Source organism: Molossus molossus, unplaced genomic scaffold (assembly GCF_014108415.1).
Source record: "Molossus molossus isolate mMolMol1 unplaced genomic scaffold, mMolMol1.p scaffold_m16_p_9, whole genome shotgun sequence".
Lineage (NCBI taxonomy): Eukaryota > Metazoa > Chordata > Mammalia > Chiroptera > Molossidae > Molossus > Molossus molossus.
In genome coordinates this window covers 1,135,638-1,157,667 of record NW_023425403.1, presented here as the reverse complement: position 1 = coordinate 1,157,667, position 22,030 = coordinate 1,135,638, and the positions used below count along the sequence as shown (strand labels likewise).

General features: G+C 54.1%; 1 protein-coding gene across 1 annotated transcript in view; it reads left to right on the top strand.

Annotated features, from left to right (window-relative positions):
* The window catches only part of CSMD1 (CUB and Sushi multiple domains 1), a 1,021,666-nt gene that overhangs the window by 965,853 nt on the left and 33,783 nt on the right, over positions 1-22,030 (top strand). The window contains exons 53-56 of the mRNA XM_036250552.1: positions 9,201-9,374; positions 10,659-10,832; positions 18,809-18,997; positions 21,821-21,994. Coding sequence (XP_036106445.1) covers positions 9,201-9,374; positions 10,659-10,832; positions 18,809-18,997; positions 21,821-21,994 — 711 coding nt within the window. The remainder of the gene's footprint in view (positions 1-9,200; positions 9,375-10,658; positions 10,833-18,808; positions 18,998-21,820; positions 21,995-22,030) is intronic.

Below are 22,030 nucleotides of genomic sequence, written 5' to 3'. Positions count from 1 at the left end.
GTGATTGTTAACGCTCCTCTGAGGTCTGGTAACTTGTAGAACGGGTTCCCTGCCTGACTTGGGATCGCAGTAACGTCTTCATCACGCAGAAGCCGTAGAAGCTGGACAGTGTGAGGCTCCGGCTGTCCACGGCTAGGACCTCGTCAGGAACGAAGCTAAGACATTTATGCTTTTGGAGAGCAGGGAGCCTGGTGGCTTATTAAGTGTTGTCATGGAAAGTGACCATTTGCGTCAGCCCCCAAACAGGAGTGGCCAAGTGGGCAGAGTGGACACCATCAATAATTACGCTGGGACAGCAGGTGCGAGCTGGGACAGACTGTCCCCCTATCTCCAGCTACATCGGGGCTAGATTTTATATTTTAATGGTTAGAAAGATCCCATATGTCAGCTGTCTAGTTAGCATATCTGTGGAGCTCATGATCCCAACAAATTATGCAAGTAAGTGAGAGAATAAATGAGCTCTGTGCTATTATTGGGATGGTAAAAATACACTCTTTTCGTACAGGAGAATTTTAGAAAGTCTCGGAAGAATTTGAAGACAGGAGATGGAAGCAAAGTAGTTAGCGGTCCCAGAGAAACGTGACCAGGGAAAGACAGACGTTCTCCCTCTTACCCACGAATGACACCCTCTTCCTTTAAGTCTCCAGACTCCAACGGTGGTTCCTGACCACCGTGTGTGGGTCTGTGCACACGGGCCGAGTGCGGTCATTGCCGTGGTAGAGAAATGCCGTTCCCTTGGACGTGGTAAGCTCCGTGTTAGGAACGGCCATGCCCTGGGACGCTCTGCGCGTTCCTGGATGCTGTGAGGTGTCATCTGTTCAGGGAGCAGCTCTCTCCGCAGGGCAGCTCCGGTCTGCAGTCAGTTGTTTCTGTCAACTGCCGTAGATTTGGCACCGGACAGAGCAGGGAGCAGGTGATCTGAGAGATTTGCATCTCTGCCATGAATTATAAGGATAGAAAGAAATGACATTAAATTTCATTGGTACCTTGAACTTTAGAAGACACCTTACCACGTTGGTCCTCCCCATGACTGGATGCAGGTAGGCGGGTGCTGGAGTCTCAGGGAGTTTGACTGGCACCTGCAGTGGGCAGAGCTGTGTGGCCAGGGTGCTCCCTGGAGTCCTATTGATCCCAAGGACACCTTTCCCCACATGGTGATGTTGGCTGCCGGCTAGGCTGTGAGGTAGACAGACTGTGAGGTATATTGGACACTCCTTGGCCTCAGCAGGATGGATGCGGTATGTCTTAGCTGCTTTTGGAAGAGGGTTTGCCCAGAAGGGATTTAAACTGAAAATATAACCGAAGAAAAGTGTCCACATTGTAACGTATAATCATGAGTGTGGTAGAACATGGATATAGCATACAAGGAGTGATAATATCGAAGGAGGCAGAGGGTGTTTAAAAGAAAATAAAATCAGAAAGAATTAGAAACGACATATTGACACAAGTCTATAAACCAACAAGCACAGAATGGGTAACACATTTAGTATGACTCTTTTAAAATATTTTTTTTTTTTTAATCCTCACCCGAGGACATTTTTGCATTTATCTTCAGATAGAGTGGGAGGCAGAAAGGGAGGAAGAGAGAGAGAGAAACCGACTGGCTGCCACCCACACGACCCCAACTGGGGCCGGGGACAAACTGCAACCGAGGTACGTGCCCTTAGCGGGAATCGAACCGGGGACTCTGGTCCGCGGGTCAACGCTTTAACCACTGAGCACACCCGGCCAGGGCTTAAAATATTTTAAAAGTTGGTGAATATCGTCCCACAGCTCCCACTGAGTCGCAGGGCTAGATTCACACAGGGCTGTGGAGTAAACACATCCCTTCCGGAATGGAAGCTGCTCACAGCAGGAGACACGGCATCACCAGCAGTGGCCGTCCATGGGGCCCAAGTGGAAATGTGGGTGAAAGGGGGAACAGGTGGGGGCAGAGGTGATGGCCTGGTGCACAAGATCCTAAAATGCTCAGAAGATCAACCGATGGGGGGCACCAGCCCCGAATCTGCACGGATGTTTGACAGAACAGAAGGGATACCTCTGTAACCCAAGAATTAACCAGATGCCTTATTCAGACACAGTCATCTTGAATAATGTTTACCGATGGCTAAAAACGTACAAGGCGGTTTTGAGTTCTATCCGTGGAATCTTCACTAGAACCGTGGGAAGGGCTGATGAGTCCTCTCTACAGGCAGGAAGAGAACTCTGAGCAGTGAGGAATTGGCCGTCATGAAGCCAGCACATCTCAAACAGGGCTTGAACCCAGGTAGCTGATCCACGGACACGGACTCGGAAACAGAGCAGAGCCAGGGGCTCTGAGCTGCTTCAGGCCACCTCACAGTGACCTCTGAAAGGGAGACGTGAGCCTGGCCATGCACCTCTGCCCCGACCGGCCGGTGGGGTCGTCGGTGAGCCCGAGGACAGGGCTTATGCGGCTGCGCCCACCCTCGGCGCCTTCCGCAGGGCCCTGTGCCCAGGCCTTCCGCTGGCTGTTTCCCTTCATCCCACCCTGTGTGCAGGCCTCTTGCGCCCCAGTTTTGCTATTATTTTCCTTTCATTTCTTTTCATTGAGATATTTTTTTTCCATGGTTATGAATCTCTTAAAAATCACTCTGGGTGTCTGTCAAACTACGTGACCTTGGGTGACCTTCGGCTTATCTGGACCTGAAGAGAGAGGGTGGCTACATCGTCACGGAGGGAAAATGACTTCTCATACACTGGAGGCAGCTGGGGAGGAGGGTTTTTAAAAACACAGAAAGCAGTTGATGCTGACATGTGGCTTGGACCTTAACAGAGATGTCCTCTGAGTCAGCGCGAACGACCCCCAAACTCGGCTTTGAGAAACAGGTCCCCCTGAGGAGGAGGGAACGGGACCTCCCCAAGAAACAGACCGTAGGCCGGACGGTCTGCAGTGGACTTGGCGGTTGTGCGGCGCGGCTGCCTCAGGATGTCGTCAGAGAACGACATGCAGTTGAGGACGAGCCACATGACGGTAGACCCGTCACACGCTGGGAACACGCGGAGGGGCGGAGACCATGCAGCTGGATGGCCCTGACTGGGTCGTGCTTGAGATAAGAACCGATCTCACTCACTGGAGTCAGTATTTAAAAAGTGGATGACAAGCCCTGGCCGGTTTGGCTCAGCAGTAGAGCGTCAGCCCTCAGACCAGTGAGTTCTGGGTTCGATTCCAGCAAGAGCATGTACCTTGGTTGTGGTTTGTCCCTGGCCCTGGTCAGGGTCATGCAGGAGGCAATCAGGCAATGTGTCCTTCTCACATTGATGCTTCTCTCTCCCTTTCTCTCTCTCTCCCTTTCTTTCTCTCTCTCTCTACCTGAAAATAGAAAACTATCCTCAAATGAGGATTAAAAAAAAAAGACTGGATGACAATAATACAGACGTCTTGTGCCTCTTTGTTTTGTCCAGAAGAATCGTTATAACAACACAGGGGTCACCCTGTGCTTTGGTATCAGACACTGCAACCCCAAGAAAGAGGAGTGTGTCAGGGGGACCCTCGGAGTTCAGGTGGGGTGCGTGCCCTGCCCAAGAGAACCAGAGAGCTGATGGGACAGCAGCCGGCCCAGGCCGGGAGGGCTCTGTGGACGAGGTTCCAGTGCCCTCGAGTTAGACATCCATGGTGACCTCTCTCCCAGGGAGGTCAGAGCTGAGCGGTCAGGAGCGAGGGCCGTGTTGATGGTGCAGACGCACTGCAGACAGCCCGCCGTCTCTGCAAGGACTTCCGCGTTGTGTGTGTATGAGGCGCTAGTGCGGGTTCACAGGATAACTGTGGGCCTGACTCCTCAGGTGTTTAGGAAGACCCTCCAGCGTGGGGTTTCTGGGTTTCAGCAGAGCGCACATCAGACTTCCCCACGGCAGCTCCGAGTGTGCGCCGTGGGCTGTGTCAGCTTGCCAGCTGCTCGAGGGGCTCGGCATGATGCTGACTGTCGGCTCAGCATTATTGGGAGAGCAGTCCCCTCACCCTAGCGCACCCCAAAGCTTCCGTTCCCGTCCTGACAGGGGCATGCCAGTATAAGCAGACACAGCGAACGTGGCTATTTGGTGACAGAGTCCAAAGCGCTTTACTGGGAATGATATGGAACATGGAAGGACAGAGTGGAGTTAGTGTAACGTTGTGTCCACTGTGAAAGATAAAAGCATCTCAGATGTTCATGAGGAGAAGCTTATGAAGCCAGAGCACACCCAGAGGACTTGCTGGTTTGGATGGGCCTGAGCGGGCTCTGATCTGGTGCTGGCGAGCCTGGGAGTAGGGTCCACCCTCTCCTCCGCCGGCCTAGGCAGGCCGCACCCAGAGTGACGGCGCTGATTCTGCGACGCCGGTCCGGGGGCTGAGGCATCGGTATGCATCTGTGGGGAAGAGCCCGGTACCCATGACAGTTGAGGAAGGACCAGAAAAGGTGTGATTGTCAGTGTGGCTGAGAGCAAAGGTAGGAGGTGACTTCATAGTTGTTTTCTAGTGTTGAAGATGCTGTCGGGTGGCGGACGGAAGGAGCCAGTGGTGGTGAATTATTATCATGTAAGTGCCCGCAGCGTGGGCAGTGCCACCGTGAAGACCCGTGTTGAGATCTGTACTCGGGGCTCCGGTGGTGGGCTAAAAGAAACAAAAGCAAAACCAATTACACACACATGCCGAGGTCAAGGAGCAGGCTGTGAAGCATCAGTGATGCCTGTTCCATTCCCTGGAGACACCTGGCACAGAACAGTGGCTTAGGCTCAGGGTAACAACCCTCTCCTCTCGTAGGTTCAGACGTGGTAGGTCTGTGCAGAGACGCCATGGAGACCTCGTGCAGAAGGCGGGTGCCCACTGGCCGGTTCTACACAGGTTCCATTGGACTCTGAGTCTGTCCATCAGAATGCACAACTCTTTCACAAAGCAGCTTTTCCCAAGTCATGGCGGGTTTCTCATTTATTTGGGGGTCACAAGCAGAATACTTGCTCCTGAGAGGGTGCTCCTGTCCATGCAAAATGTGGTCGTAGTTCAGGTGGCTGTGCTGTGCTGATTTCCAGTGAGGAAGGCCAGGCCGGAGGCCTTGGTGACTGCGGCCAAGCCGAGGAGAACGCGAGCACAGCACGGGGACAGTGCATGGTGGGCTTGGTGCCGGGGGGCTGGGCTACCTGAACACAGCGCCTCCTGCCACGCTGTCCGTGCTCACTGCCACGGAGCCTGAATGGAGAAGGGCCGTGTGGGCTGCTGTCCGTCTGCAGCACTCTGCACGCTGCTGAGACTGGCGAAAGCTGCAGCTCCGAGTGCGTGGTCTGTCTGTGAGTAGCCTGCGATGGTCTGAGACATCGATCTTCTCTTGTTTTTTAAAATATTTTTTCTTGCCCTGGCCGGTTTGGCTCAGCGGTTAGAGCATCGGCCTGCGGTACAGAGAGACCCGGGTTCGGTTCCCGCTAAGGGCATGTACCTCGGTTGCAGTTTGTCCCCGACCCTGGTTGGTCGTGTGGTGGCAGCCACTCGATGTGTCCCTTCCACGTCGATGTTTCTCTCTCTCTCTCTCTCTCTCTCTCTCTCTTCCCCCCCACCCCCGAACAAAAAATGGAAAAATGTCCTCGGGTGAGGATTTAAAAAAATGAAAAAAATAAAATAAAATATTTTTTCTTTATCGATTTTAGAGAGGAAGGGAGAGGGAGAGATAGAAAACATCGATGAGGGAGAACATGGATTGGCTGCCTCCTGCACGCCCCCCACTGGGGATCAGGCCCACAACCTGGGCATGTGCCTGATCAGGAGTTGAACCGACGACCTCTTGGTGCAGGGTCGACGTTCAACCACTGAGCCACACCGGCCGGGCCTGAGACGTGGATTTTCAACTGGTGTGCCACATGAATTTTTAAAACATGCAATACCTGACTATTTAGTCTGGGGCACTGACCTCAGATTGTCAAATAAAAAATGACAATAGGCAACCCAACGATAGCCATCTGCTGTGAATAAATCAAAATCATACCCAGTTTTGTCAGATCAGCAAAAAATGTAATATATTTTTCAGTGGGCTGCAGAATTTTATTAATTAGTTCATGTGCCGTGAGTTGAGGGAAACCGAAAATCACTGGTCTGAGACTTTGTTTTGAAAAGAGCTCAGCTAAGGGCCGGAAAGCGGACCCCGAGGAGCAGATGGCTCTCTCCCAGCTTCCCCAGGCGCCCCTGGCTCGGAGCAGCCGCAGGGGCTCCTCCCTCAGGCCCCAGCTGAGAGGCCGCGCTCCAGTGACGTCTGTTTCCTCAGATCTCAAGGCCCGTTCCTCAGAGTGGATGCAGGAGTGTCAGGGAAGGGCTGCCGGTCTCCACACGCGTGTCAGCCTGGACCTGGCTTCTGACGTGCACGGATGTCCCTTGACCACCAGCCCGCTGGTCTTCAGGGCCTGCAGCACAGCGCTCGTAGCAGAAACCCGATGAAAACTACTGACTGAGCCCAGCCAGTGTGGCTCGGGCTGACCACTGGCCCTGCACCAAGAGGTCACCGTTAGATTCCCGGTCAGGACACAGGCCCAGGTTGTGGGCTCGATCCCCAGTGGGGGGCGTGCAGGAGGTGGCCAGTCGATGTTCTCTCTCATCCATGTTTCTCTCTCTCCCTCTCCCTTCCTCTCTCTCTCCAATCAATAAAGAAAAGAAAATACTCATTGAGGTTGAACACTGGGTGTAGCCACTTGGTCCAAATCAAGAGTGAGGCAGAAGGAGCAGGTACAGTAAGGGCACTTCCGGTCACAGCGCCTCCTCTCAGCCTGGGTCCCGGGTCCCACCCTCCTCCTGGAGAAGTGGGTGACAGGCTTCAGCACAGCCCAGATGCCCTGGCCTTGTCCAGGGCGACCACCAGGGGTTCCGGGCCTCTCTCTCCCTGGAGATCGGGTTGTACATTTCTAGAGGTGGATCTTACCCCTTCACCTCAGACAGGCGGGATCTCTGCGGGGAGCCTGGTGCACCCCTGGGGCTCTCTTCCTGGTGGCTGTCACCTGGACTGGAGTCAGGGTCCCGCCTCCCGCCTGAGCTGTGTGCCGGCGCAGCCTGGGCAGGTGCAGATCAGGGGCCGGATGCCCACGGGTCTGCTGTGTACCAAGTCCTCCGCTCATACCCGGCGTCAGAGGCTCTGGCCCAGCTGTTGAGCCTGGCAGCCCCTCGGCACCCGCTCCGTGTGTCCGCTCCGGGTGGGGAGGCCACGGGAATCGGCCTCGTTGTGCCAGCTGTCGGGACAACCTGCCAAGGCAACCGACGCCCAGCCAGGTCTAGGCTGACTACTTTGACCTGACCTCTTATGGACTTGGGCCAGACAGATGTGTACACAGGGTACCTGCTCCCTCTCTCCTCTGTGCGTCACCCGCTGGTGCTAGATGTCCTTCAAACCCCGGAGAGCCGTGCTGGTGAACACTGTAAGCAGAGACACAACCACTCTGTTTGTCTTCCAGTGGGGTGTGCTGCCCCCTGGTGGACACCTGCGCTGCTCTGTGTACACACCCACAGCCTGGCTCCCCAGGAGGGATCGGGGGTCTGCACCATGGTCAGCCCCCAGGAAGCTTCAGGTCTGGATGGCTCTGTGTCCTAGCGATGCCTGTCTCTTCCTGGTTTTCCAAACCCACGTGCAACACACATGATTTTGTGTCAGTCACTCCTGCTGCTTCATGTTTTGTTGATTCCATGTATGTGAGGAGGGGAGAGGGCAGAGGAGGGTGAGGGGGGACAGGGCAGAGGAGGGTGGGGGGGAGGGCAGAGGAGGGTGGGGAGGGGAGAGGGAGACGGACCAGCAGGATGGAGAGTGGAGGAGAACCCCGACCACGGAGAGGAGCGGGGAGCTGCCTGGCCAGGTCTCGGCGCACCCGCAGCTGTTAGAGAGAAGTGTAGGTGACAGAGTTCGAGGTGGTGAGGCTGACTGGTCAGGGCCACCTCAGAGGTATGGGATTTTACAGAGGACAGGGGCGGGCTGGACTCTGAAAGCTGCTGGGCCAGAGTGGGTTTGCCCAAAGCTGCAGGGTGGGACGATGGGGAATCCCTAGGAGGAAACACGGGAGGGACAGGGGCTCTGGCTGAACTGACCCGACAGGTTCTTGCCGAGGCAGCCAGGTGGCCAGGCCACACCTGCGGATGGAGGGGATGAGGAACCCCATCCCATATGGAGGGTGATTAGATGGGGGGGGGGGTCCTGCTAAGCCTGCATTTTACAAAGAAGATCCTAGATCCAGTGTGAGAGATTTCTGAAGTTGTCTGAAACCCCGAAGGAAGGACAGATACCGGAAACCCAGTTCCATCTCAGACACGTGCGCTGAAGCAGGTCCAGGCGACTGCCTGCTGTTAGCTGAGGGGTCACACCTGGAGCTGAGGGGGCCCTGATGGGTTCTCCTAGGAGAAGTTCGGGGGCCTGAGGACGGGCTGGCCACGCCAAGGGCCTTTGTCACCGCTCTGTCCGTCAGCTCCAGGAGGACTGCACACCCGTGCCATCCTGTCCGCCGTCGGGCCCCCTCCTCCCCCCACCCCGTGGAGCCTGTTCCACAGCAGCTGTGCTTGTGCCTCAGCTGCTCCCAGGCACAGGCTCCACCTCCCCCCACAGGCCACGCCCACCCGGCCAGACCTCGGTGCTCTTTTCCCCGAAAGCTCACTCCCCTCACCCCCCCCCCCACTCTACCCCGGCCACAGTCTGGCTCCTGGTGAGTCTGCTCCGTGTGGGCACAGCCCTCCCTGGACTCCAGCTGGTAACAGGCAGCCAGCTGGACATCGGCCCAGACGTGATGCAGCGCGCGTGTCTGAGATGGAACTGGTCCCCAATACCTGTCCTCTGGGATTCACTGCAACTGCAGAACCTCTCGCGCTGGGCAGCCACACCTTCGCCTCTGCACTGCCCCATCCAGCGGTCACAGCCCTGTCCATCCCCCAGGCCGCTGCCTTTCTGCCTTTTATTTGGAAATAGAGTCACCAGATAAATAATACAAACTTCCGAGCAGAGAAATAAGTAAAATAAGTAAGTGAGACAACTATACTTGGGGAAATACTCACCAGTTTCATATCTGAAGTGTCACGTATGTCTCCGCCCTTGTGGAGAAAACAAGCACGTTTAGCAGGAAGACCACACCAGGGGATGGTAGGGGTGCGGTGAGCTGTGCACCCAGTGCCTTGTTCCCGTGCTGACCGAGGCCAGCAAGCCTGAGTGCAGCGCTCAGGGGACAGGCTCGAGTGTGCTCATGGTCTCCTGCCCTTCCAGCTGGCCACTGCGGCTCCCCGGACCCCGTCGCGAATGGCCACATCAGCGGTGAAGGCTTCAGCTACAGGGACACGGTGGTTTACCAGTGCAGCCCGGGCTTCCGGCTGGTGGGCACCTCGGTGCGCATATGCCTGCAGGACCACAAGTGGTCGGGACAGACGCCGGTCTGTGTGGGTGAGTCACTGTCCCTGGTCAGCCGGTGCCCTGCACAGACTTAGTTCTCAGCCGAGCACATGTGTTTAGCTTTCAAGCAAAATGAGTGACAGCCCTCCTGAGACAGACAGCAGCATCTTCCCTTTTCTTTTCAATGCCACTCCCGTTCCGATTCCTCCCGGCCTCCACCGGACCTGTCCCCGGGGCACGTGCCCAGCAGCCCCCGAGGTGAATCCCAGGACGGGGCTGCGCACCTCTCCCTGACTTGGGGCGGGGGTGGAAATCAGCGGAGCCTGGTCTGCAGGCTGGCCTCCCCGCGCCCAGAACAGCCCGCGCCCTCCGCGGTCCGTATTTGTATCATCGGTCCATCAGGAGGACAGTTCTCAGACTGGCCCTTTCTGCACTGGGCAGAGGTCAACTGTATGGAATGACTGTCCTCTGATTTCATAACTTTGAAGACAAATATCGACTAATCTTTTTAGGAGAGATTGCACCCTCATTGCAAATTTTGTCTCAAACCAGTTTCCCCCCACATATCCTTTATGAACAAAGGCAAGGTGATGTGTCGACAGCACGGGGACGGGTATTATCCGAGACCGTGCAGCGGGCGGAGCTTTGCTTAGAAGAAAGATGTGCTGACAAGATAAATGGGGAGAAACACCAGCTTCCTGGCTGTAATGTGTTTCTGGTCGAAAGGCCCATCGAGAACATCTTTGCTCTTTGTATCCCTGTTATTTCAGGGAAGACAGATGACAGTGCCATACATTCCAAAGGATCTGACAATAGGAATTGTCCAGGAAAGTGCTTTTGAGCTTGTACACATTGCTCTCCTTTTTTATTGCTAATTCCATGATACTTAAATGGCCACTGGATTACTTTGTCCATCCACAGTTTAGACGGCCAGGGATGTGCCGGTATTTCAAAATGAGAGTCCCATCAAGGTAGCTCCGGTTCTGAGGGTAAGAGTCAGGCCTCATAATTAATGCGGGAATGTTAGCATCTCTTGTTTTCCCTGCTTTATTTGAAAATTACCTGTTATTCTGTCATGGGAGTAAGACATGATAATTATTATGAAAACAGTGCATTTTCCTGATGCATTTTCCACAATTATAGTAAAATCTCAAGGGTGGATTTTTTGCCGTGGTGTTTTGCCAATATGTCCTTCTAAGTAGAATATACAACGTGCCCGATGAGTTTAAACCCATGAGCCCATACGTCAGACACACCTGCATGTTTGTTAATGAAAAACTTTGAGTGGCCTTGATGACTTTGTTGATGGGGCCATGGACCTGTCTTCCTCCACAGCCATCACCTGCGGTCACCCTGGGAACCCTGCCCACGGGCTCACCAAGGGCAGCGAGTTCAACCTGAATGACGTGGTGAACTTCACCTGCAACACCGGCTACCTGCTGCAGGGGGCGTCCCAGGCCCAGTGCCGGAGCAGCGGCCAGTGGAGCAGCCCTCTGCCCACCTGTCGAGGTAGGAAAACCTCTGGGGAGAAAGGGAGGAGCAGAAGGGCTGTCCCTGGCTCGAGGAGCCCTTCCTGAGCTTAGCGTATAGGTAGCTCCACGCCGCTGCCTTGCTCCGGGACAGGTCGCCCATCAGAAAGGCCTGGGGTTCTCTCATTTAAGGGCAAAGCACCTGCCGTTTCTCTTCCCAGCTGCTCGCTCACCCGTCTGCAGCTGCCCGGTCCAGTTAACACCTTTGGGCCCACATGCTTTGAGACTCAGAGGTTTTCAAGAATCCCTTCTGGCTTTTAAATCTTCTTTTTAATTCACTTCTTTAAAAACTGTCACAAAGATCTAGACTAAAACCTGAGGTTCCAGGAAGATGCTGTTTTGTAGTTCTGCATTTCCAGACGCCTGAGCTCAGGACGTTTGAGGTGTGGCTTCGACCATGCTCCATTCATACAGGTCTCATTGCAGGGGAGCCGCACAGCAGCCTGGGTGAGGTCACTGTGCGTAGATGCTCATGGACACCCCTGCTGACAGCCACCCCCCTACCCCCCACCACTGGGCTCCCACGGGAGCTGTTTCAAGTGAGACAGCAGTAGGAGGGGCACGAAGCGAGTGTTTCCGATGGTAGTCGTGTGAACATCGGCTCTGGGCCACCGAGGCCTGGTACAGGTCTGGCATGGAGGGCTTGGCTTTAGCTCTAACACAAGTCGAGCCTCCTCTTCCCCGCGAAGATGCTGTTGGACCCAGAATGTCCAGGGACTCAGCAGAGGCACCAGGGAGACCTGGCCACTCACCCGACTCAGCACAACACAGGGGTGTCCTCGGGCCACTCACCCGACTCAGCACAGCGCAGGGGCGTCCTCGGGCCACTCACCCGACTCAGCACAATGCAGGGGCGTCCTCGGGCCACTCACCCGACTCAGCACAACGCAGGGGCGTCCTCGGGCCACTCACCCAACTCAGCACCACGCAGGGGACGTCCTGGGCTCAGAGTAGCTGGAGACAGCCAGACCTGCCTCTGTCCAGGGGCGACTTCTCCTGCGGGTGGCGTTCCTGCAGTCAGCCCAGCACCCCAAGGAGAGCCTCCTTTCTGAAAAAGGAGACTGATCACCTTTTCACCTGAACGACAACCGCTCTCCTTCCCCTGTGACTCCTTTTCCTCCCTTTACTCCAGCATCAAGGGAAACACCCTGAGGGCTGAGGCAGGGCTGACAACATTTTCCCCTTGGCTTTGCGATCAGGGCCGTGCAGAGCGCTGGGCCGTGTCTCACGACAGCGCAATTCTGCAGTTCGGGCTGTTGGACGTCTGCAAGCGACCACGTCTGGTTCTGTTTCTGTGGCCCTGGGCTTTGTACGCAGCCGACCTGGCTTTGACTCCGTGGGCGAGAACTTTCGTCACATGACCCAGGGGCAGAGTGGACTGGCCCGTGTTGCCGGAGTCAGACGCCTCCCTGTGCAGCTGCCCCAGCAGGGCCAGCGTCGGCCACCTACAAAGTCCTGGTGCTTGAGCAGGGACGTGAGCGCGGCGTCGGCCTGTGTTCTCATTAATGAGACCGTGTCCCCAGTCCAGAGCCCTGTTGTGGAGCTGACTGCGTCTGGAGTCTCCTTGATGCCTGAAGCAGGCACTTTCCAGTTACATTTCAGTGCAGTAAACAGCTAAGCTAAGTATGGACGTGAAAAGCAGAAAATTAGCGACATGTTCTGTGTGCTGTTTTCCTCAGGATAAGAAGCCTTTGATCCTGGTTTTTTCCCATGTTCTGTTAGATGAGTACATACTTTTTAAATTAAACTTTCGGTTTGGAGGTGATTGTCGGTTCACGTGAAGTTGTTGGAAACATCCAGAGGACCCCGTGTACCCTGAACCCCTTCCCTGGTGACACCTAGTGAGCGTCGACGAGGCCGAGTCAAGTGCTGACTAGGATGGGGGCAGATGCGAACAGCCAGGGACCCAGTGTCCCGAGCTGCACCCACACCTGCCTTGCTCCTCAGGTCCAGACACCAGGGGCCTGGGTCCCGTCTCTGCTCTTCACCTGGCCGGCTGTGCTCACGTGAACGGGCGGCACACTGTGCAGCCGCAGGTGTGGCTTCTCCACTCTCTGTGACCAGTTCCCTGTATGTCCACCGTGTTGTGGGTCTGTTTGCTTTTCCTGCTGAGGGCGCTCCAGGGTACGTGGACCACGGTGTGTTTAACCTTCTCTGATTGAGGTCACCTGGCTGGTCCAGGTTTTTTTGTTGTTTTTTTTTATTATCCTCACCGGAGGACATTTTCCCATTTTTTTGTTCAGGTGGAGTGGGAGGGAGAGAGAGGAACAGAGATGGTCCAGGTTTTTGGTCTTACAGGTGACATTGCTATGAACCTGCATGTGTAGGTTTTTGTGTGATTGTAAGTTTTTATTCCTCTGGAAAAAATGCCCAAGAGTGTGGCTGCTGGGTCAGACGGCGTTCACACATTTCATTTCATGAGAAAGTAGAAAATGTTTCCAGAGAGGCTGGGCTCCTCTGTGTTCCCGGCGGTGAGGTTCCTGTTTCCCCACATTCAGCCCAGCGTTTGGGTTGCTGGCCAGGTGTTCCCTTGAGACACGCAGGGGTGTCTGCTCGTGCTGAGTGATTCCCTGACAGCTGACGACGCTGGATGTCTCTTCACGCGTTCACCGGCCGCGTGCCCCTTCTCTGTGCCGTGTCTGCCGTGTCTTTTGCCTGGGTTCTAATCGGATGCTCGGGCTTTGTGAGATTTTTACTATTGACCGGTCATCGGTCAGCTTCCTGGTGCAGAGGCTCCTCCCAGCCTGTAGCTTGCCTCACCCTCCCAACAGGTCTTCGGAGCAGGAGAGCTTTATATTTGCATCTGTTTCTTGTGCTTTTGATGTCAAGTCTGAGCTGAGAGCCTACACAGGTCAAGGTGCTGTTTTTCTAAGAGTGTTATACTTGGCTTTTTATGTGTTCGAAGCAGGTGTTTCACTGGATGTGAACGCTTGCGCAAGGTGTGGGATTTGGGGCAGGGCCTTGTGGTTTGTCTGCGGATGGTTCTTCTCAGACACCGTTGGTTGAAAGGGCTGCTCTTCCCTGTGAAAAGTAAATTGCACACCTGGAGCCTGAGCTCCCTGCTTGGCCTTGTCCTGAAAGGCACCCTGGTTTCAATGAACTGCAGAGAGCTGTCGGGAATGGCGCCTCTGTTTCTAACCTGACACGTGAAGCTGAAAACTGAGCCATAAAGTGGTCGGTAACTGACATTCCACATTGGACACACTGTATCCCTTGACCGATGAAAACCTTACTGTGTTTAGATGTGACTGTACCCACTTTTCATATAAAGATGCACCATCGATGAGAATAATTTCCATATTTCACACATTTAAATTATTTTTTGCAAAAAAAAAAATGCTTTTGAAAAGCATTTGTTTTCACTATCAGATCTGTCAGTAGGAAGACGTGAAAGTCCGTGCCGTGGAATGAGGGCCATGGCTGCTCACTTGGGACCCCCAGTAGGCCTCATGGTCACACCACAAAAGCTACACCCGCACCCAACCACTTCTGAATGTGGGAGGGGTGTTGCAAGTAGTTCTCAATCCTCACTTCCCTTCAGTGAATCTTAGTGCCGTTCAGAAAGACTGGAGACCTGACCTTCGACTCAGCCTTAATTATTATTTTTTTATCCTCACGCGAAGACATTTTTTCCATTTTTTGTTCAGATAGAGTGGGAGGGAGAGCGAGGAAGAGAGAGAGAGAGAACATCGATCTGAAGGGAACACATCAAGTGGCTGCCACCCGCATGACCCAACCAGGGTGGGGGACAAACTGCAACAGCGGTGCATGCCCTTAGCGGGAACTGAACCCGGGACTCTCCGGACCGCAGGTCGAAGCTCTGACCACTGAGTCAAACCGGCCAGGGCTTGACCTTAATTTTATACAAGGCGAAATGACTCAAAGTTATGATTTATGGAAGATAATGATAAACCTCAGATCAATGACCTACACCGTTTCTTAGGTTGTCTTACAGTTTTTTGCTTTAAAAACCATGGTTGACAATACCTTGGTCAGTGCTCAGTGCCACGGATAACAGGCCACTGTCCAGGCAGCCCCGTCCGGGAAGGGACCTGACCCCGCATAGCTGCACTCAGGGACAGCCTGGAGCTCCCAGCACGCTCGTCTTTAAAAACACGGAAACAAAAATGTTTCTTTGTGTTTTAAAAGGCAGAATCACATCTATGTAATCCAAAGAGACTTTTAAGTAGTCCCATTCAATGTAACGAATAGTCAGTCTCACATTTGTTTTTAATGACAGAAAATATATCCTTCTGTTTAAAAATATGGAAGCACACTTGCTATATGTTTAATAGGCATTTGGGAGCCACTGGGAGCCACCCTGTTGCTGCCTCCACTTCAGTCCCCTTATCACACAGGGCCCCTCTGAAAGGGAGACTCCAGTTTAGTAACCAGGACTATGAGACTAACGAGGTCACGTACCAGAAAGCTCCCCCAACTGCCATTGGCATGAGGTTGGTAATGGACGTATTAAAGGAGGAAGGTCCAGTTTGACCCTGCCCAAGGGTTTGACCCTGCCCAAGAGGAATGGTCTGGACAGACAGACAGCACGTGCCCTGTTACTCTGGGCAGTGGAAATGTGCCCTGGGGGGCCTAGGACGTGGCCTGAGCTCACGGAGGGTCACAGCAGGGCGTGGGCCTGCTGGGGGAGCAGAGGGCACTGCTCTGGCTCGGAGCCGGAGGGAGGTCCCAGCCCAGGACGGTGGGCCTCCCACAGTGCCGCCTTCACGCCCGCCGTCGCGCTGGTGCTGCCCGACCCAGCGCCTGCTCACGTCCACTCCACCAGCATGTGTGTGTTTTTTTTAAATAAGAAGTAGTTTTGCATCACATGAGTTTATGTAAATATCGTAATAATGGTGACACACATAACACTAAAATCTGGACAAACTGGTTGGTTTTTTGCTTTTTTTATTTTAGAGAGAGAGGAAGGGAGAGAGATATATATTGATGTGAGAGAGAAACATCCATCAGTTGCTTCCTGTAGGTGTCCCAACTGGGTGCTGAACCCACAACCTAGGTGCGCGCCCTGCCCGAGAACCAAACCCATGACCTTCGGGTGCACAGGACAGCTCAGCCCTGCTGAGCCACCTGGCCAGGGCTGGCTGCTCTTTCATAGAGAACACGAATCAGTTGCACTGAGATCGTGAGCTCGGAGGTGTTCCAGGGCAAGGTGGAAAGAGCTGCTGCGACCTGATGTGGCCTCTCGCAAGCCCCCGCAGAGGAAGGGTGATGCATTGTTTCAGGCTTCTGCACTGGAGAACGGGCAGGTCACTGAACTCTTTCTCTGACTGTGGAATAATCCGCCTCCCAGCTCATGGCTTCTCCGCAGCAGCCGCTGTCCTCTCAGGGCTGGTGCACTTCCTGTGCAAGCGGCAGCTCTGAAGCCCGGAAACATCCGCCTTCGCCTGTGCTGTGTCCTGTGTGGCCCAGAGAACTTGGTTCTTTCTTCTGCCAACCCGGTTGTTTCAGAAACACAGTGTCCTTTCTGAGCACTCAGAGGGGTCTCTGACCCTCCTCTGCCCACACCTCCTCCTGAGCACGGGGAGACAGCACCCCCCGGGGAAGGGCTTGCCCAGCCGCTGGGGCCCAGACTGCAGGGCCGGCCTGGGGATCGGTTCCACAGCCAGGCTGGAGGTAGCGGGGGAGGGTGCCACTCCCGCCACAGCCGCTTCTAACCCACTCTGCGCCGGGTCAGCGCCAGGTCCTCAGGGCCTTTCTATTCCACTGCCCCCGCCGGGGCACAGTGCTGGTCCCCCTGGTGCCAGCAGGAATTCAGGCTGCCAGAGCTCCATTCACACTGACCAGAGCTCCATTCACACCGACCAGCGCGCCATTCACTTTGCCCAGAGCTCTAGTCACACTAACCAGTACGCCATTCACCTGGCCTAGAGCTCCATTCACATGACCGGAGCTCCATTTCCACTGACCAGAGCTCCATTCACCTTGCCCAGAGCTCCATTCACTTGGCCCACAGCTCCATTCACCTGGCCCACAGCTCCATTCACCTGGCCCACAGCTCCATTCACCTGGCCCACAGCTCCATTCTCCTTGCCCACAGCTCCATTCTCCTTGACCACAGCTCCATTCACCTTGCCCAGAGCTCCATTCACCTGGCCCACAGCTCCATTCACCTTGCCCACAGCTCCATTCTCCTTGACCACAGCTCCATTCACCTTGCCCACAGCTCCATTCTCCTTGACCACAGCTCCATTCACCTGGCCCAGAGCTCCATTCACCTGGCCCACAGCTCCATTCACCTGGCCCACAGCTCCATTCACCTGGCCCACAGCTCCATTCTCCTTGACCACAGCTCCATTCACCCGGCCCAGAGCTCCATTCACCTGGCCCAGAGCTCCATTCTCCTTGACCACAGCTCCATTCTCCTTGACCACAGCTCCATTCTCCTTGACCACAGCTCCATTCACCTGGCCCAGAGCTCCATTCACCTTGCCCACAGCTCCATTCACCTGGCCCAGAGCTCCATTCACCTGGCCCAGAGCTCCATTCTCCTTGACCACAGCTCCATTCTCCTTGACCACAGCTCCATTCACCTGGCCCACAGCTCCATTCACCTGGCCCACAGCTCCATTCACCTGGCCCAGAGCTCCATTCTCCTTGACCACAGCTCCATTCTCCTTGACCACAGCTCCATTCTCCTTGACCACAGCTCCATTCACCTTGACCACAGCTCCATTCTCCTTGACCACAGCTCCATTCACCTGGCCCAGAGCTCCATTCACCTGGCCCAGAGCTCCATTCTCCTTGACCACAGCTCCATTCACCTGGCCCACAGCTCCATTCACCTGGCCCAGAGCTCCATTCTCCTTGACCACAGCTCCATTCTCCTTGACCACAGCTCCATTCTCCTTGACCACAGCTCCATTCACCTTGACCACAGCTCCATTCTCCTTGACCACAGCTCCATTCTCCTTGACCACAGCTCCATTCACCTGGCCCACAGCTCCATTCACCTGGCCCACAGCTCCAGTCACCTGGCCCACAGCTCCAGTCACCTGGCCCACAGCTCCAGTCACCTGGCCCACAGCTCCATTCACCTTGACCACAGCTCCATTCACCTTGACCACAGCTCCAGTCACCTGGCCCACAGCTCCAGTCACCTGGCCCACAGCTCCAGTCACCTGGCCCACAGCTCCAGTCACCTGGCCTACAGCTCCAGTCACCTGGCCCACAGCTCCAGTCACCTGGCCCACAGCTCCAGTCACCTGGCCCACAGCTCCAGTCACCTTGCCCACAGCTCCAGTCACCTTGCCCACAGCTCCAGTCACCTTGACCACAGCTCCAGTCACCTTGACCACAGCTCCATTCACTTTGCCCAGAGCTCCATTCACCTGGCCCGGAGCTCCATTCCCGTGCCTGGAGCTCCATTCCTGTGCCCGGAGCGCCTGCAGCCAGCACTCATACGGCTCCCTCTAAGGGGAGAGGTGGCTTGATTTACGTTTCTAGTAAGTGTTGGTGGAAGAACCGGTGGTACCCGCATTACGCACAGAGCACACATCACTTTAGGCACAAGGAAGCATCAACTTGTGTGGCGAGAATTAATTGCTGTTCCAGACTGTCCTGAAGCATCACACTTGGATGGAAATATTTAAACAAATAAACTTCTGTGGGTTTGTGACATGTTCATAATGTAGAAACTTAACCAAGAAACCAGACCAGATTTTATACTAACGAAGCCTGTTATTAGGAAATCGTTAACGGAAATTGGCCGCATGTTGTTAAAGTTGCTGTAGCAGCTGCTACATTACTTGAGATCATTGAACCCTGATGACCCCAAGCAGCCAGTGGATCTGACTGAGGGAGCGTCTCACGATGAGCCTCGGCTATGGTGCTGCCATCGCACAAATGTCCTACAGTGATGGGGAGCCCCTCTCTGTCATCTGTATGCTATGAACGTACCGCTGTCCCTCATGCTGTGTGTCATGCTGCCTTTTCCAGTGGTCAACTGCTCCGACCCAGGCTTCGTGGGCAACGCCATTCGTCAGGTTCAGCAGAGCTTCCCCGAGAGGTTCATCTACGGAATGAGTGTCTTGTATCATTGCAAGAAGGGGTTTTACTTGCTGGGGTCTTCCGCCTTGACCTGCACGGCTAACGGCTTATGGGATCGCTCTTTACCCAAGTGTTTGGGTAAGTGAAGGTTCTTTGGGGTTCTCGTGCCCCAGAGTCCTGTAAGAACACCAACAGAACAAAGATTGTTGGTTTTTTCAAGTAGTCAAAAAGTTATTGATGCTTAATTCTCTCCACCCACCACACCCCCAGGCACATGTTAGTCATTCTGATGTCTTCATAGATTGGCAGGAAGTCACAAACCACAGCTCAAACTAGTTTAGGGGAAAAGCTGAGAGACACTGACATGCCCACACTCCTGGACCCAGGGACACACGGACCCAGAAATGGACCCCACTGGGACTCATTCTGTCTTCGCCTCTGTTCATAATGCTTGTCTCCTGCTTCATCCGGCCAAGTCCACACAGGTCGAGCATGGCGGCCGCGACCCCTGGCACCACTCACTTCTCTGGGCGCAGACCCAGGCTGAGAAGCACTGGCCACAGCTGGGCATGTCGTGCCCCTGCGACCGCCTGTCTGTGGCCAGAGGGTAGCGTGTTTTCAGGGACTGATTTGGGTCTTTCGAGCACTTGTGGTCCAATCAATAGTAAATACGATAATGAAGATAGTATTCGGATAGTAACTTCCCCTTGACCTGTGTGTTTAAACCAGGGGGTACATATTGCTCTAGAGAAGGAGGTTGCTTTTGTGAGCAGATAAAATTACGGATGCCCACGATAATCAGTATGTTTTAGACCACGTAGATGAACAAGAATACAATATTTTTTTTAACCTAAATAGCGATAGTCATACTTTCTTTTACTTTAAAAAGCATATTTCCCGGGGCTCAAAAAGAATCACTTTGTTAGGACATAGTCTGGAATTTAGGAAAACAACTCCTTGGCCTTTTATAAATCAGTCAGAAACAAAACAATCCTTAAAATGAATGTCTTGTCTTCTTAGTATTCATTCCACGTGTGTAAAGAGAGTGGGAAATTGCAAGCACATAATGAATTGCACTTAATGAAAAAAAAGGGATGGTTCTGTTTGTCCACTTGGAATTGCAGCATTCAGTGCATTTTCAGGATGGACTGGGACTGGAAACTTCTTCCTGCGAGTTGGTCCCTCGTAACCCCTTCCGATCCACGTGGAAACACGTCCTGGTTCTAACTGTGCCAGTACAGTCAGGTTCTGTGGAGAGAAAGTGATTGACACCTTTAAACTCACATGCACAGCCTGTGTGACCAGAAATGCATCTGCCCTGTGTCAGGATCTTCACCCCACTGTGTCTGCTTTCTGGTTCTCTCCAACTGCACACGTGGGAATTTGTCAGAGAAGTTAGTTTAATCCTTTTTCTCCCCAAATATTTCTTCTAAGCCTTCCTTGGCTCAGGTGAGACTCACGTTGGGTTCTGTAGTGATGCAGTGTGCCCAGTCCCCAGGAACTAGGTCTGCCTACTCTTGCATTCTCCCAGTGGCTGGTCCCCACCGTGCACTGGCATCCAGCTGGGGTCACCGTGGGTGTGAGGACGAGAGGCCTGGGACTTACACGCTCTGCACAGCGGTGTTTCAGTCTGTTTCTGCTGTTCTAGTTTCCTTGATTTTTTTTCACTTTTATCTCACCTGGGGCTGGTGTTTACCGACCATTCCAGTGATTTAGTTCCAGTGAGCTCCTTTGTAGGACGCTATCTGGATCAAACTGCTCCTGGTGAGTGCGCTGCTCTCCGCGCGTGGAGCCGGTGCGCAGCTGCAGGCGAGAGGGATAAGGGCGCCTCCAGCCTCCGCCAGCAGCTGTCTGCTGAAGCTGTGGCTGCCGTGACACATGCAGTCACTCTGCACGGCACCAGTGGCCTCTGGACGATTGGTTGGTGACTTTGTCCAGTGAGCTGTGTGCAGGTGGCATAGAATGTCCCTGCTGTTCAGCGTGATCTCGGACTTGACTGGAAGGGAGGGAGAAATCTTTATTATCCCACGTTAAGCTGGATTCCAGAACGTGGCTTGTTGAGGGATAATTAATGAATAAATTATGGGCCTGATCTGGTGTAATTTTTTTTTTAAATCCTCATCCGAGGATGTATTCTTCCATTTATCTTCAGATAGAGTGGGAGGGAGGGGGGAGAGAGAGAAAGAGAGAAAAACATCAATGTGAGAGGGACACATCAACTGGTTGCCTCCCACACGACCCAACCAGGGCCGGGGACAAACCGCAACCAAATTATGTGCCCTTGACCGGAATCGAACCTGCGACTCATTGGTCTGCAGGCCGACATTCTAACCACTGAGCCAAACTGGCCAGAGCTCATCTGGTGTAATTTTGAAAAATGACGGGGACTACCGAAATTATTTGATAGAGTAACTTGAGGAACAAATCCATCGACAACGTATTGTAACTACTTGACTTAGATGTTTTAGACGGCTGCCTGGTCAGGGAAAAGCTTGGAGTGGTCCCCCTGACGCGAGACCTGGAAGGGGAGGACAGACCCTTCAGCAGAGGCCGCGCCGCCTCTGTCCGAGCAGGTGCTGCAGGCAGATTCGAGGGTCCATGCTGCCTTCTGAGGTTGTCAGTGGCTGCTGTTTGGGTCACCATTAAGGGGAGATGGAGAACTTTACCGGAGCGACTGTCTTTCTGAAACTGTAAACATAACTGTCTACCTCAAGCAGAGCTACCTGAACCTAAGCCTTTCCAGAACTGTCGAAGACAGCACTGCTCCCTGTCTTCAGGGACGTGTGCTTATTCAGGGGGGGCGTGTCTTCAGGACCTGGTGCTTGTTATGGACAGAGACATGCTGTGTATGTGGGTGTTTTTATCAATAGGTGGCGTTTGGACGGAGTCAGTGTGGGAGGGTTCAGCGGAAAGTGGTTTACGAGAACGACATGCTCAGCGCTTTTATTTCTTTTCCCTAAGCTATCTCCTGTGGGCACCCGGGTGTGCCGGCCAACGCCATCCTCACGGGAGACGTGTTCACCTTCGGGGCCACGGTCCACTACTCCTGCAAAGGGACCCACCGCCTCGTAGGCAACTCCACCAGGGTGTGTCGAGAGGACAGCCACTGGAGTGGGGCCCTGCCCCACTGCACAGGTGGGCGAGGGCACAGCAGGCGGGGTGGAGTACTGG